General features: G+C 35.9%; 1 protein-coding gene across 3 annotated transcripts; it reads left to right on the top strand.

Moving 5' to 3' along the window:
* The first annotated feature begins 914 nt into the window (after nucleotides 1–914).
* Nucleotides 915–7,192, top strand: LOC147865439 (uncharacterized). 3 transcript variants are annotated; one of them, XM_087318245.1, is made up of 16 exons: nucleotides 915–1,036; nucleotides 1,418–2,244; nucleotides 2,335–2,387; nucleotides 2,486–2,596; nucleotides 2,822–2,976; nucleotides 3,114–3,687; nucleotides 3,774–4,006; nucleotides 4,119–4,154; nucleotides 4,245–4,470; nucleotides 4,960–5,160; nucleotides 5,460–5,540; nucleotides 5,625–5,779; nucleotides 5,859–5,964; nucleotides 6,051–6,218; nucleotides 6,299–6,638; nucleotides 6,725–7,192. In XM_087318245.1, exons 2-16 carry the CDS (start codon nucleotides 1,671–1,673, stop codon nucleotides 6,862–6,864), a joined length of 3,153 nt encoding a protein of 1,050 aa, XP_087174371.1. In that variant the 5' UTR covers nucleotides 915–1,036; nucleotides 1,418–1,670; the 3' UTR covers nucleotides 6,865–7,192. The 3 variants fall into 3 exon arrangements, 2 of the variants coding, with proteins under 2 accessions (XP_087174371.1, XP_087174370.1); XM_087318244.1 differs by having other exon boundaries at nucleotides 4,089–4,154; XR_015529654.1 differs by lacking the exon at nucleotides 6,725–7,192 and having other exon boundaries at nucleotides 4,089–4,154; nucleotides 6,085–6,218; nucleotides 6,299–6,438.
* Nucleotides 7,193–14,692: the final 7,500 nt, after the last annotated feature.

The raw sequence follows: 14,692 nt of genomic DNA, 5'->3' as shown, positions 1-14,692 counted from the left end.
TGGAATTATTCCATGCAAAAGCTATACAATGGTAATTAGTTGACCATGTTGATGCAAAATGACCCAGTTGGCACAAACGACTTTGACGAGAACACACAAATAAGCTACAAGCTTGGTTTATGTCCAGGACAAGCCTCTCATGGATTGATATCATGTAAAGAAGTATGAAATTTTATACATGATAGTTAAGTAGGGTAACAAAAATGATAGATGTGATGTGTATGTGTATGAGAGAACATACAAAATGAGGTTTGAACAAACAACAAACGAGTAAATTAAGATTACAAAACAATTATGTGGGAAAGGATTTATTTATACACCACATTCTACATGCAATTTCATAGAATGAGTGGGATATAATATCCATTCTATTCAATACAAAGAATATATTCCCGTACACTTATGACAAGCTTGGCCTTTAGGCTTTGACACACATTCTCTATTGAGTGTGTTCATACACAAAGAGCATGGTTGAACTTGACTTCTCAACACTAATCACATTGACTCTAAGGCTAGGCATAGCGGGAACTTAATTTCTTAACATGAGCCTACAAATGGCTAGTTTACAGTACAATGACTAGGAGATCAACATTTATGCTAATTACAAGATTTTGATTACGAATACGAATGTCCCATCGGTGAGAGATTTAACATGGCCACAACTATCGTAATAAAATTTTGGGGTTGACTCGGGGTACCTGGGTCCTGGGATGAACGAGAAGGTAGGGGTAGTTTGGGAAATAACAAAAACACAAGGGGTATAGTAAAGGGAAAAAACGATAGAAGACTCGGAGGAGGGTATTTGCCGAATAAACAAATACCTATGTATGTGTTATGCATGCATGCATGCATGCATGTATGTATGTATGTATGTATGTATGTATGTATGTACATATGTATGTTATGTATGTATGTATGTATGTATGTATGTGTATGTATGTGTATGGCCTCCATCTCCATCTCCATCGGTCTCTGCACACTCACTCAGTAGAAAACACGCAAAATTGTTGGCTCAGCTGCTGCTCCATGTCGACAGGTAATGTCTCCACCATTCCTTCCTCTACAATTTTCCCTGATAATTAACTTGCTCTCGCTTTGTTAACAGCTCTCTCTCTCAGGGTTTCCTTTCCTCCCTCTGTTCGCACAGATTAGGTCATAAAACTGAAGGAAAAATAGCAGAATATCTCCATAGAAGCTCAAAGGAGCTGTACATCCACCTTATATCTACCTTCCACCAGTTTTTCTTTCTTTAATTTCATTTGCTTTCGTTGTGTTTTCTTTTTACTGCTTTCCTTTCTTTTGATTTCGTTGATTTTCATTGCGTTCTTCTATTTTTTCCTTAAAATTCTTTTCTTTGTACCTCAAGTTTCCACGAAATTAACAAATTACAGCCTAAATATGCGCCATTTCTTGTCAGCAACTCAGCACAGAAAAGACATCGCAGCGTTTTGAGAAAGAAGGCAGTAGAATCAATGTTAGAAATCAAATAGAAAAGATTTTGGGCAAAAGATCTGAAATTTAGCAATTAGCTTGCAAAGGTCCCTGCTTTCTCCTTTGTTGGAATCTTGTTTTGTATTTATGTATTGAGGCATCATTCATAATCTTTCCAAGAAGCATCTGGAAGAGCTTCAGATCAGTGCACATAATTGTCCTAAACTTGAAAGCTCTACATGTCAAGGGAATCAGGAAACGATAATGCTGAAATTACATTACCATCATCATCATCAAAAAGCAGTTCACCAGAAGCGCAGAAATTGGGAAATAACCTCTCAAAGAAACAAAGTTTAAAGAGTAATGAAGTAACTGAGTTAGCAAGAAATGAGGGAATACAAGCAATAGGTAATGCAGTAACAGGAACATCTTGTGATGCAGTAACTGAATCAGAATGTCATGTATCGCAAGAAATGACACTATCATTAAGAGAAGAGTCTGATGACAAAGTTATTGCCAATGTCTCAGAAACTGTGGAAGCTTCAACTTCCATTGTGACAGAGATATTTGATCATTCTACATTCCGATCAAATCCATTTGGAATTGATCCCAATACAAACTTTCCAAGACAGATCATAAACCCTTTTCTCTCCAATGGTGTGGTAAAGAGGTCTGATTGGTTGAATGGAACACCATGTTCGAGTTCTTTCGACAACAATGTAGTATCCTCAGTAGAAGGGGAGACCGTGTTGATCGTTGAGAACTTGAATCTCACATCTATGTCTCAAAAGAAAGACGATGAGAAATTTCCTGGTATATACTTGATTACATTTTATGTCAAATTTAATATAGGAAATCCAATATTCAATATGTAAATCTTATACATCGTTTTGTGCTGCAAAGATATGCTTGGGAAGTCAAAATCTACAGAACCACATATGGAAACAGATATAGATGTAAGGATTTTTTGTCATCTTGAAGCTTTGCAACATGATGAAAATATTGTGCTGATTAAAATATCTATCTACCTACCTACCTATCTATCTATATCCAGGCTTATACAGATTGGAGTGGTATGGTAGGAAAAAAGATCAGAAAGAAATTCGGCAGAAAGTTTTTTGATGGCGATGTTGTAGAATATGATTCTAACAAGCATTTGTTTAAGGTATTTTTCATTCAATTTTATTCTGATTTCATTTTGAAGTAATTCTCTTTTTGCAAAGAGCATTTTACCTTAATCAATTATTCTTTGCAACATACTCAAGAGATTGTTTAATGGGATGCTTTAATTTGCCACTTTCTCTTTTCTTGCGATTGTGGATAAGAAGAGGAGAAATACGTTATTTTTGATTGGATTCTGGGCTAATACATTTAGAGGTGGGTAATGAAGGTTGTTTATGAGGATGGCGATGAAGAAGAGATAGATGAGAAGGAAGTGAAACGGTTATTGATTGTTAGTGATGACGAAAATGATGGATTGGAAGATCAACCATACGAGACCAAGAGGCACAGGCGTCATGGTAGTGTTTCAAACAATGTCAAAAGGTCATTCTCTGCTCATGCTTGTTAGTTACACAACATGATCGTTTTTGAATAAAATGTTGGATGTAGGATCTTTTTGCTCAGCTACTTAGGAATACAAAAGTTCAGGGTAGACGGTTGAAATGTGGTTTTGATGGCAGGAGCACAAAGCTTGGTAAAAGAGATACTGACCATGACGCTTCCGAGGAGCATTTTCAGGAAAGGAAATTGAGGGGTTTGAGGAAAAGTCTTGTGATAGATACATCAAATGATGATAGTGATGTTCAGCCTTCGGCTAGCTCAGATCGAACATCAAACGATAACAAAGAACGCAGAACACTGAGACGGACTAGTTCTTCTCGAAAACCAAGACGGAGGAGCCGTGGTAAGAAAACAAAAACAGATGATATGTCTGACAGTGAAAAAGAATTAAGTGGTATTCATACCAGGCTTAGCAGTAGATATAAAGAGGATCCAGAATCAATAATTGAAGAAACTCCTTATGAGCACCGGATTCCAACGAGAAAGTCAGCAAATGTACATATGATCACCCCTGACGTCAATACATCCCCAAAGTTGAAGGATTCACGTAGACAAGATGGCCATATCTCCGAGTTGCCATCTCCTCCTGGGGGTGGTATGAAGTTGATTGGAAGGAATACACAAAAAGAGTTTGGTGGTGAATTCTACATTGGAGAGATAATCGATTATGATAACAGGGCAAAATATTACAAGGCAAGTTGGATTCTAACTGTAGTTTGTATGCTTATTGACTTTCCTTAAGAAAAATAGACTAACTTTGGGTTACAATAATAATGCAGGTTCGCTATGAAGATGGGGATGAGGAAGAACTGGATTGGGTTGAACTAAAGGCAACATTATTACCTGAAGAAGAGCATCAACAAAATCAGGGTTTGGAGGGTTCACTGCAACCAGAAACAGAGCAGCTGAGTGGGCGATCCAAAGATCATTATAGAAGGACAGCAACCTTTAAAAACAAGCAAGGGACTATTGTTCTTTATGGTACCAATGGAGATTTTCCAACTTCTGCAAGGTTTTCACACTTTCAATGTGTTTTTTTAACACTAGAGTTATGCATATTTGGGTTGGTTTGAGATTTCTATGTTTTTTTATAGGGACTTATATATTTTCTTTCCCCATTACAGGAGGTGGCGGAGAAAAATCCGGATGGCATCTTTCAGGTTGCTGAAGCCCATGTATACTTTTGATGTCATATTTTAGTAACATAATACCGAAAAACTGTCATTGAGTCGCAACAATTGCTGGTGCAGTGATGTGATGAAGGGAGGTGTATACAATCGGGATGCTTCTTCTCCAACTTCAGATTCTTATCCTCCTCCTAGGCCCTTGACTGTCGCTCGTTTTGCGTCTGCAAGTGATGCTGATGCCTTTGAGTATTTTGGTTGGGGTGAAATTGTGAATTTTGAAAGATCCAAATGTCCAGAACTACAAGCGACACGGTTACTTCCTACATCATCACCAATAGTTCATTTGGCAGTAAGAATATGGATTTGTCATGATATTCAAGTATAGAAAACAAATTTGCATTCAGGATTTTGTACTACCCTTTTGGTCATTTCCCAAGGGTTATGGTGTTTAAGGATCTCTGCAGATGGAAAAACAACATAGACAGGAGCTAGGCATTAGCTGATCTAGGCCCAAGAACTGGACTGGATAGACATCATTTAAAATGTCAAGTCACAGACAGTAAATAATAGAGTTTTCATGTTCATTTTGGGAATACCTGAATATATCTAAATGGCTCCTCTCTTGATGAAAGTTTTGAAGTCTTCATTTCTACCTCTGAGAAGGCTGGCAGTTTGGAATTAATGTAAATTTCTCCAAGTTAAAAGCTTCCATATTAATTATGAGGATGTTATCTGTCTATGGAGTATATATTCATGCATGGAACACTGTCTACTTTTATATCTATGCTTTTCATGTGTATGTTCTTAACTTAAATTGGGTCTCGATGTCTTTGGCCAGGCAAGTCGTCACCATCTGGCAGCACTAACAGCTGCTGGGCAAGTATGGATTTGGAGATTTAAACATGGAAATATTCACAGCCGATGTAATAAATGGGAACACGTCTCCATATTAGATGACAAAAGCATAATTTTAGTTGATATCTCAGGACCTGATGTAGATAGGGCTTCTGCTGGCTATGAAGCTGAACAGGAAGATCAGGTATTCTTAAATAATGGAACTTTATTATTTATGAACCCTCTTATGTGGGAAGGAGATAGGGTACTGTAATGCATTCTAGATACTGGGAAACAGTTTTGACCCCTATTGGAAAGATACAGCTATTTCCAATGGTTTCCACATGACATTTGAATTTGTTTTTGGATTCGCTGGACTCCAGTCCATTGCTTCTGTATCATGCTATATATATTCTGTTACTAGCATTTGTACAAGTTACATACAAGTGTATTATATGCTATCAAAGGAATACTCACTTATTTGGAGCATACATAAATGAGCAGGTTCCTGATCCCTTTTACTTGGCGGCAGTCTGTAGCACTGGAGAAGATATCATTCTTCAAGGCTCACAACCTCGTGAATATGTAATTATACATACTTTTGATATTGTCAATTCCTGGAAAATGAAAGCGTTGATATTAATCATTATCTGGATTTTTTTGGGTTAGGTACATACATGTCAAGATGAATCTGAAGTTGAGTATCCAAAAAGTCTCAGAGAAGCTTATTTTGATTCTAACCCAGATTCTTCAGAGTATGTTGGTAACATTGTCCAAGTTAGTGTTGGAACAGTAGAAGCGGCAGATGAATCTCCATTTATTGGGTAAAAGGCAATGTCCTTTGAATCTAGTTTTTTGGAAATTCTTTCCGTCGAATCATGTGTATTTTATCTATTTTGACAGGTACATCACTGATACAGATTCTGTATATATACGATCTGCAACAAGGGATTATATGGAAGAAGTTAACCTTGTGACAGGATATACAGGAAAACCTATAAAGATTCAGGTAGTAAGCACATCATCGAAACATTTGTGTTAGTCTTAATAGTTGTGAGTCACAATGAAATAATAATTCTTCTTTAATGTTTTTAGTGTGGAAGGGTATATCATGCTATCATCATGACAGATGATGGGCGTGCTTGGACATGGGGACAAGGCTATTATCCTGGATCAAATGTAATGTCAGCTGGATCTACAAACAAATGGTCATCACCTTTCTCTCTTTGCGAACCTGCTGTAGGTACTTTAGTTGGACGGAAGGTATTTGGTTCACTTGCGTCCTCTATATATACACTGTAACTTGGAGATTTTTGTTGATATTTGTCAGTGTCTATCTTTAGGTGATTGATGTTGGTTGCTATGGTGAAGACTTCATTGCATTGACAAACGACGGAGAGGTTCATCAATGGACGCATGCTCGGCCAAATCCTGCTTCAGGGGTTTACAATGTCCCTGCAACCCCAGTTGATGGCCAAGGACCAAGCATTACAAGTGGAGATAAGCTCAAACAGGTGGCCATAGGTGCAGGGGTATGTGCTGGAATATCAGAAACAGGTCGAGTTCACACTTGGCGGACGGCAATGAAAGGAGGATTCGTGGGCAGTGTGGGTTCTGAGCAAGAAGCTTCGACACCATTGGGACATGAAGAAGGGTGTAAAGAAACCTTGATACTTTCTCTTGGTAAGCTAAAACATGCATATTATCGGGTCTTTTTTTGCTCATACATTTTATGAATGAAAAGTTATGTGGGCAATATTTATTTGCAGCTACAAGATTAGCTACAAGAATTGTGTGTGTTGCTGGCTCTCTTGTTGTTGTGGTTAAGCGAAAAACAAGAGGGAGACGTGGCTGGAAGAAGAGATTACTGAAGGGAGAAGGGGTTCATGGTGAAACCATCACTGGTTGACCACAAATTTGTGGAATTAGTGTGAATGTTATTTTATTTACAGGCAAGAGGAATGAATCAGTTTCCATTGCTGTGGAATATAGATACATGTCTCGAAAGATTTGTTCCAAAAACCTCCTACATTTATGCACTTCATCTGTGCGACTTACCAAGCAATTCAGAAGCGTTTATTTTGAGAGATGATTCAATCAAAATCTTGGAGACAGATGTAGAAGACAAGCTTTTTACCAGGTTCTTTTGGAGGTTGCTGATTGACCTTCTATCTGATGCTTTGTATGAACCTGTATTTATGAAAAGAGATTGGAATGAATCAAATGTGTCTTATTGATGTAACTGGTATGAAATGCCAGTCCCTGACCGTATGTGCTAGTTTTGTACAATTTTCATGTTTCCTCTGTATTAAAATTTGAAGAGTGGACATGGATCTCATGTGTATATAGTTTGGTTTTCCCTTGAAATTTCTCAAAGTTGATCAAGAATACTTTAAATAGAGAGGTTTGTAGAGGCTTGCAGCTTATTGATATCGTTTAAGTGTTTCTTTCAGGTAAGCTTTATATGTTTTTTGGGGAACATTCACCTGCTTATCGTTAATAGTAAGTTAAAAATTAGAGACATTACACGGTGAGGTTCTTTATATAAAAGAGGAACTACGAAAACAATGTTGAAGGAATGCAACACATTATTCAGCATTGACATTATCAAGAGTCGACAGTTGTGTTCAAACTTAGTAGTGATACAGGCAGGATATATGGCATTTTCTTGAAGAAATCTAGCTTTCATCACCTGTCATTGTTGTAAGCTAAACCATCATCAAACACATAGGCCACCATAGCCATCAAACTTGATTATTAGGAAAAGAAAATTTAATTTGATTTGAATGTCAATATTTCAGCTTTAGTACCAAAGGTTGTAATGAATTATGAACACCAGAACATGTCATGATAATGCAATCAATGATCTCATTTTATTGAATACGGTAACAAGAGTAGAATGATTATATTTCATGAAAAGGTGAAATTTCACAATAGGGTGGAATTTGTATATTTTGGAAGAAGCAATTTCTTCCAGTGGTGTACACAGCCTCTAGACATCCAACACTATAGACATTTGTCAGGGGAAATCCACAAACGAATGTCCAAGGTCGATGTCGTGAAGTTACGTGTGTGTGTGTGTGTGTGTGTGTGTGTGTGTGTGTGTGTGTGTGTGTGTGTGTGTGTGTGTGTGTGTGTGTTAGAGTGGGATTATCAAGGACTTGAACCGGAGATGATGGTTTGACTTGAGTCTTCTAAGTTCAATGTTCAAGAATGTTGATGTCTACACTAGCTTCTTCTTCTTCTTTTCCGAAGTTGAATTTTACTTCAAATTTTACATATGCGATTGTATAAACTCCATGAGTGTTCTACATGTATGTTGAGTTAAGTGTGTATAGGTATATTTTATTAAGTGAGGTAGGTATTTAATTATTGTTTCTAATTTATTTTAAATATTTATTATTATTATTATTATTATTTCTATTTTATCCTATTATGTACTATTCATCTTCTTCTTGTTCTTACCATTATTATTATTTAATATTATTATGGTTACTTTGTTTTGTTTTGTTTTATTTATGTACTTAATTATTCCCCAAAAAGATACCACATTAGTATTAAGAAACGCCCTAGCCCCTAAGGCTATACATAAGATATGTACATTTAGGTAATGAGCCCCTTTCTAAGTTCTGATTGTCGGCTTAAATAAATACTTCAGTGTAAGGTGGAACCACTCCACCTTATCAAAAATCTATTTATAAAGTATTGCTTTGTCCCATGTGGCATGAAACTCCAATCATTTTAGATCTTCTTATAGCGTATTACCGTTTATAATATCTAACGAACCTCTGAGCTTATGCACAATCTCTGTCCAAAATCCAAAAATTATCTAAGCATGTCTTTTAGTCACATTTTGGAATGCCTTCAAACATCTAGCCTTCCAAATATACCAAATTGTGTTATACTACTTATCAATGGCTATATTTCAGGTTTATCAACCTCTATTTATGGATCTAAAGGTATAAATATTTTTTGCATTAGACCATGTCTCATAGCAAGAGCATCTTCAACATCCTCTTGTTATACTACTTATCAATGGCTATATTTCAGTTTTATCAACCTCTATTTATGGATCCAAAGGTATAAATATTTTTTGCATTAGATCGATCATGTCTCATAGCAAGAGCATCTTCAACATCCTCTTGTTCATATATCATTGGTTTATCTTGTACCACCGCCCACAAAAGGGGACATATTGTTTGCATTCACCCCTTTGTGCCAACCATTAATTGGTATATTTCAACGAGTGTGAACGTATCATTTTCCTACTCATTTTTATGCACCACAACCATTTCCAAATTTGCTTGAGATGTTATGGAGAAAGTCCATTTTGTCTCCAAAAAACATTTGTGGTGGGTTTCTTTCCATGATTTAGCACCTAATATCTTCCTACCAATCTTCACATAATCCTTAAAAAGGGCACATGTTTTATCTGAGCTTGAACTCACACATTCCAATGCCACTCTCAAGGATCCCAATGACGTTAGCTAGCAACAGGCACGACAACAATAGTGGTGGAGGCAGTGGTAGGAGGTATGACAACCCGCAGACTACAATTGGCAATGGTAGTTAGGAATGGGCCCGATTTCAGCTCAAACCAAAGCAAACCGTTAAGCCATGGTTTAACGGTTTATCGGTTCCGAAAAAGTTTAATGATTTGGTTTGGGTTATAAATAAATGGTTCAGTTTTAGTTTGGTTTGGTTCTAAAACTCAAGTTATCGGTTTATAGTTTTGGTTTAAAGGTTTATAGGTTTTTGGTGAACTTTTTTTCCCCCAATAACAGTTCATTAATTTAATGGTTTAATTAGTGTTTTTTTATTGATTTAATTAATTTAACATAAATGATTATTTTATTTAATGGTTTTTAACTAATGTTTTTTTATTGATTTAATAAATTTAACTTAAATGTTTATTTAATTTAATGTATTTTTGTTTATTTGGTTTTTTAATTAGTTTGACTTTAGGTTTAAATATTTTATTCAATGGTTCAGTTTGGTTTCAACTTTTCCATAAACGGTTTTGGTTTAAATCGCTTGAGAGTTCCTAACCGGTTTGGTTTAGTTTTTGTTTTATATAAATGGTTCGGTTTTGTTTCAAGTCAAAGAAACTAAACCGAATCAGGCCCATTGCTAGCGGTAGTAAAGCGTTCTAGTAGTCTACTCAAACAAAGAGTGTACAAGTACAGAACTCGACCAATAATTATTATTGTTGTTGTTTTTACTTATCTATTATTGTTTATGATCAATGTTTTATTTTTTTAATTTTTTTTCGTCTACTTTATTTTTTATTTTCCTTTAGGGGAAAATATACCCCTCCCTTGTGGAGGGGTGTAATGTTACAGAAATTGTGTCCCACCCTTGTCGGTGGACAGGACACCAATTTCGATCGGCGTAGCAGGTTCGACTCTAACCACCCAAACATTTACGAGTAGATACAATTTCTCGTTCACAGTCGGATTCGAGATCCCAAAAATCCTTTGTGGCCCTCTTCATGAAGCTTTCTTATCGACATGACAAGTTTCCTGGTTTCAGTGATTCGTTTTCTGCCAATTTTATCAAATTTTTGTAACTTTGTCACCCAAACTAAGAATGCCACGCCAAAAATTATGATGCGCTCCATGTTTGATCACAAGAAACTTAAATGAGGATTTGCAAAAGCTAATTGAAATATAAATTATTTTAAAATTTTGTAATTAAAAATAAGCTCATGAGGGTATGTGAATGCAACAACAAAAACTTGGATCCATTACATGGGGTGCTCATAAAGCTAACGTCCCCCTAACAATGAGCTCTCTTCGCCCTTTTATAAGATCCAAGAGGCTCTCTTGCAAATAAAAATAGTGGGTGCTTTTTATTTTAGCGGGCACCACGCTTTTTCCCCACTTACATTCTCTATTTTCCCTCTAACACCTAATGTTATTGGATTCATTAGTCCACTTAATCTCTTATACCTTGAATCCTTGAACTCCCACTCATAGCACAAGCTTTTACCAATTGAACTAAGCAACTTTTTATACATGCTTCTTACCGTACAAAATCCCTTGCTCTATCATTCAACCTTTTTGATATTCCTAGTTTAACTTATTTCCTCCTATACAACATGACACTGAAGCATATGGTGCATTGCATATTGTAATGTATTATGGAACCATAGCTCTTCAATCGTCGGAAGACTTTGGACAAGCCATATCATAGTGAAGGGGCTTACCCATTGGTTGCGGTCAAGATCCTTTCCATCATGGTGTCTAGGGTGCTTGAGGTGAAGTCCATTAGGTCCACATTGATGCAAAGCAGTTCAATTATTAGCTATTGGCCCTAGTTTGGCTCGAGTTGAAGCAAACCATTAAGCCATGTTTTAATAGTCTAAACTTTATTGTGTTCGAATATAATTAATTTGTTTGATTTGGTTTCAAACATCATTAAACGATTTGGTTTCATTTTAGTTTGGTTCTAAAACTAGGGTTTATTTGTTTAACTATTGATTGGTTTTCACTTAAAGTGGCTTAGTATAATCGTTTATTAATTTTTTGTTTAATGGTGTAACTGATTTATCTTAAATGTTTTTTTGTTTTGTTTTAATGGTTTAATCAATTTGACTTAAATGGTTTTGTTTAGGTTCGCGATTAGATGGTTCAATTTCACCTTTTACTTAATAAACAATATGGTTTAAATTGCTTGATAATTCTTAAACAATTTGATTTGGTCGTTGAGCCAAGTCATTGGTGTTCCATACAAAGAGGAAAGTGATGACATTCTCTTTCACACTAGTTCCTTTACAAAACTTGTGATAGTGGTAAAACGTCCCATCCTTTGAAAATTTGAGGAATTTGAAGGAATGGAGGGTAGAGAAAATGTGACACGGCGCCATTGGTGGCCACTTAACAAGCAATTAAATTATCCAAGTCAACTAGAATTATAGTATTGTTAAGTGGTGAACCAACATTAGAACTGCTCTTCTCGTCAAAACTTGACAAACTTCGTAGGCCATATTCATCATAGTGATCCGAGTCATGCAAGTGGGTAGGCACCAAATGGAATTTGGTGAGGGCTCAAACACATTGGATAATTGTCACAAAGGCATGTTGATGACTTGGGATTAGGCCAACGTATTGTCACAAATATGTTGTTGAAAAAACTCTTGTACAACTAGTTAGTTGGTGGAGGACGCCTCGCTATAGTCGTCAAGCATACACCACCTTTTGTTGCTATTTTTAAGCAACCGTCTTTGGCAGAGTTGTGAGTTTAGCTATGAATAATGACTTTCCTTAACAAGGAATCTCCTAATTTGTGTGTTGTACAAAATAGCTACTAACATAAACAACTCATAAAAAATTCGATGTCTAGTTGAGTTGATATTATTCAAAGGTCATCCTACTCTCCACCTCATCAAGGAGGAGGTAAAGGTACCTTGAGTGATCATCTATCTCGAACAACCTCATTCAAACCTCTTACCTACGACCTAGTTGTGCATGCATTGCACCTAATGAGAACACCATCATGAAGGGATGACTAAGTGAATGACATGGGTTATTGTGGTAACACATGCTAGATGGTGATACACTAATTACACGAGAAAGATTAAGATTAAGATATTCAAGGAAAGAGAAAATTATATTACAACAAATCATTACACTACATTGTATCTTTATTTGTTCAAGTATCTCTATTACAGATGTGTCCTTATGTTACATGGTCGATCATTATCCCATCATTCTGCTTTGATAAGCTATTTGTTGGCCACCTAATGAATGGTCTTTGTCATACAAAATTACTTAAGCTTGACACTAAGTTTGTGATGACAACATGCACTACTTCAATGTGTGTTCATATCTTGTATTGCGTGGTCTCACACTACCCATGTCTTTTAATATTTTGTTCGTAGTCACATGCGAGTAGCTATAGTAGTTGTCAATACTCGCTACCACTTTCATCCCTTCATGTGTGAAGGTTGTTCAAGTACGACTTGGGTTTGAGAGAAAACAATTGGTGTATTTCCCTACTATGACATCATGAGTCTTATATCATCCACTAATATGTATACATCTTTTAAAAGTTGTCGAGCAAAACAATTGTTGCAGTTATTGAAAAGGGTCCTATCGTTTTTAATAATATAAATGAAGTTAACCATCCGAATATTTTGTATGGAAGTACTACCTAAATTTACCAAAAAGTGTGCAACAAATGCTTAAAACCCTCGCCGATTTATCGTAATTTGTAAACATGCTTGTTATTACCAGATCAACTAGGGAATGGCCTTTATTGTCACTTTTCATACAAGGCATACATTCGCCCTGTAGGTAGGGGTAGGCAATTGTGCAATGATTTCTACTCTCTTTAAACATGCCAAATTCATTTTTTCTAGATTTAAATCGTTTTCAAAATACTCATGGTTTTAAATATTGATATCCAAATTTGTACATTTTAGTTTTTAGGCCCGTGCCTACGTCTACATCGTTTCCTTCCTTCTTTGTTAGTTGACATAAAATTGAAGAGTTGAAACTTATGATAGGGACACCGATACCTATCTTAAAATGAAAGGCTTCTTACTAAGTGATTTATATGTGAAACATCCTTCCATCATTTGTATGCATAGAATAACACAATGAGTTTTGTCTACTACCGAAAATAGGTAAACTACAAACATGAATATTATAAACTTTTATATAGGTTGTAACCTTTAAGACAAAATAAAAGTTCTAGAAATCTCTTTCAACAATTATTCAAGATATTTTCACACAAGGCCATATGTAATATAATTCAAGCATATTATACATGGTTTACAATAATAGCTTATATCAATAAAAAGTCGTTATTTTCCCCACCTTCAAAACATAAAGACCGTGGATAAAACATGTAGACATTTTATCACCTTGAGTAAAAGTGCACAAGGTGAGTCTTTTATGGAAGTCCACCATTCTTGAAAGCTTTACGAAAATGTGATTGATCTTTCTAAGGTTGCAGAAGTTTCCTTCACAACGTGGCATTGAAAGCCCAAGTAAATGTACTCTTAAAAAGTTAGGAATAAAGCTAAAAACCCATGACAAAAGTTAAACGCACTATAAATTGACCATTGAGGAGAGCATACATACCATGTGCTTTGACAGGTGGTTCTATTCAACTTTCAAAACGTGAAGATGCAGCAATCACTCACAAGTTATCTCCATCCAACGAATCTATATATATTAAGATTTGAGAAGAATACGCTTTCACTTTTCAACGAAACATTGCAACCCTTTTGCTTAATGTAATTTGTAATCAATTTATGATGCAAGAGTGCATTTGCTTTTTGTTAATGTTTGTTTCTTGAAAAAATGTCAACCATTTTATGGCATGGTTTATCCATAGATATGGATGCAACAATATGCTATGCACACCCATCAAGGTCCATTTGAAGTGTATGGATGTTGATTCAGTGAGAGAACGTATCAACATGTTTCTTGCCCATGCAATCAAATGTCATATTTTTTCACACAGTGAAGTGCCACAAACATAGATGTCGCCGAGTCTCTTCACTAACATGTGCGCATAAGGTAAACTTGATCTTTGAAATTTAACTTTTATGTGGCTACTTTTATACTACACCTTTAATCTTGCAAGCTTAGTATTGGGTCACAATCAGCCGTGCTTGATCCAACATAGAAATATAATCTCAACTTTCGTGCAATTACTTTACATATGGAATAGATATATTGATATGCCTCTCTCTTCTAACCTCTGGTTTTCGAAGCCTCCAAACA

The sequence above is a fragment of the Azolla caroliniana genome, unplaced genomic scaffold (assembly GCF_043228905.1).
Source record: "Azolla caroliniana isolate FFs.n. ecotype wild unplaced genomic scaffold, voAzoCaro1.0.p SCAF_4, whole genome shotgun sequence".
Taxonomy (NCBI): domain Eukaryota; kingdom Viridiplantae; phylum Streptophyta; class Polypodiopsida; order Salviniales; family Salviniaceae; genus Azolla; species Azolla caroliniana.
The sequence above is the reverse complement of the archived record's forward strand: the minus strand, read 5'-3'. Positions and strand labels throughout refer to the sequence as shown.

Excerpts from the sequence above, each read along its gene's own strand:
- LOC147865439 (XM_087318244.1), top strand. The coding sequence starts at position 1,671 with ATGTCAAGGGAATCAGGAAACGATAATGCTGAAATTACATTACCATCA. Across the intron at positions 4,155-4,244 it reads ATCCGGATGGCATCTTTCAG|TGATGTGATGAAGGGAGGTG; the intron begins GTTGCTGAAGCC and ends TTGCTGGTGCAG. Across the intron at positions 6,219-6,298 it reads GTACTTTAGTTGGACGGAAG|GTGATTGATGTTGGTTGCTA; the intron begins GTATTTGGTTCA and ends GTCTATCTTTAG.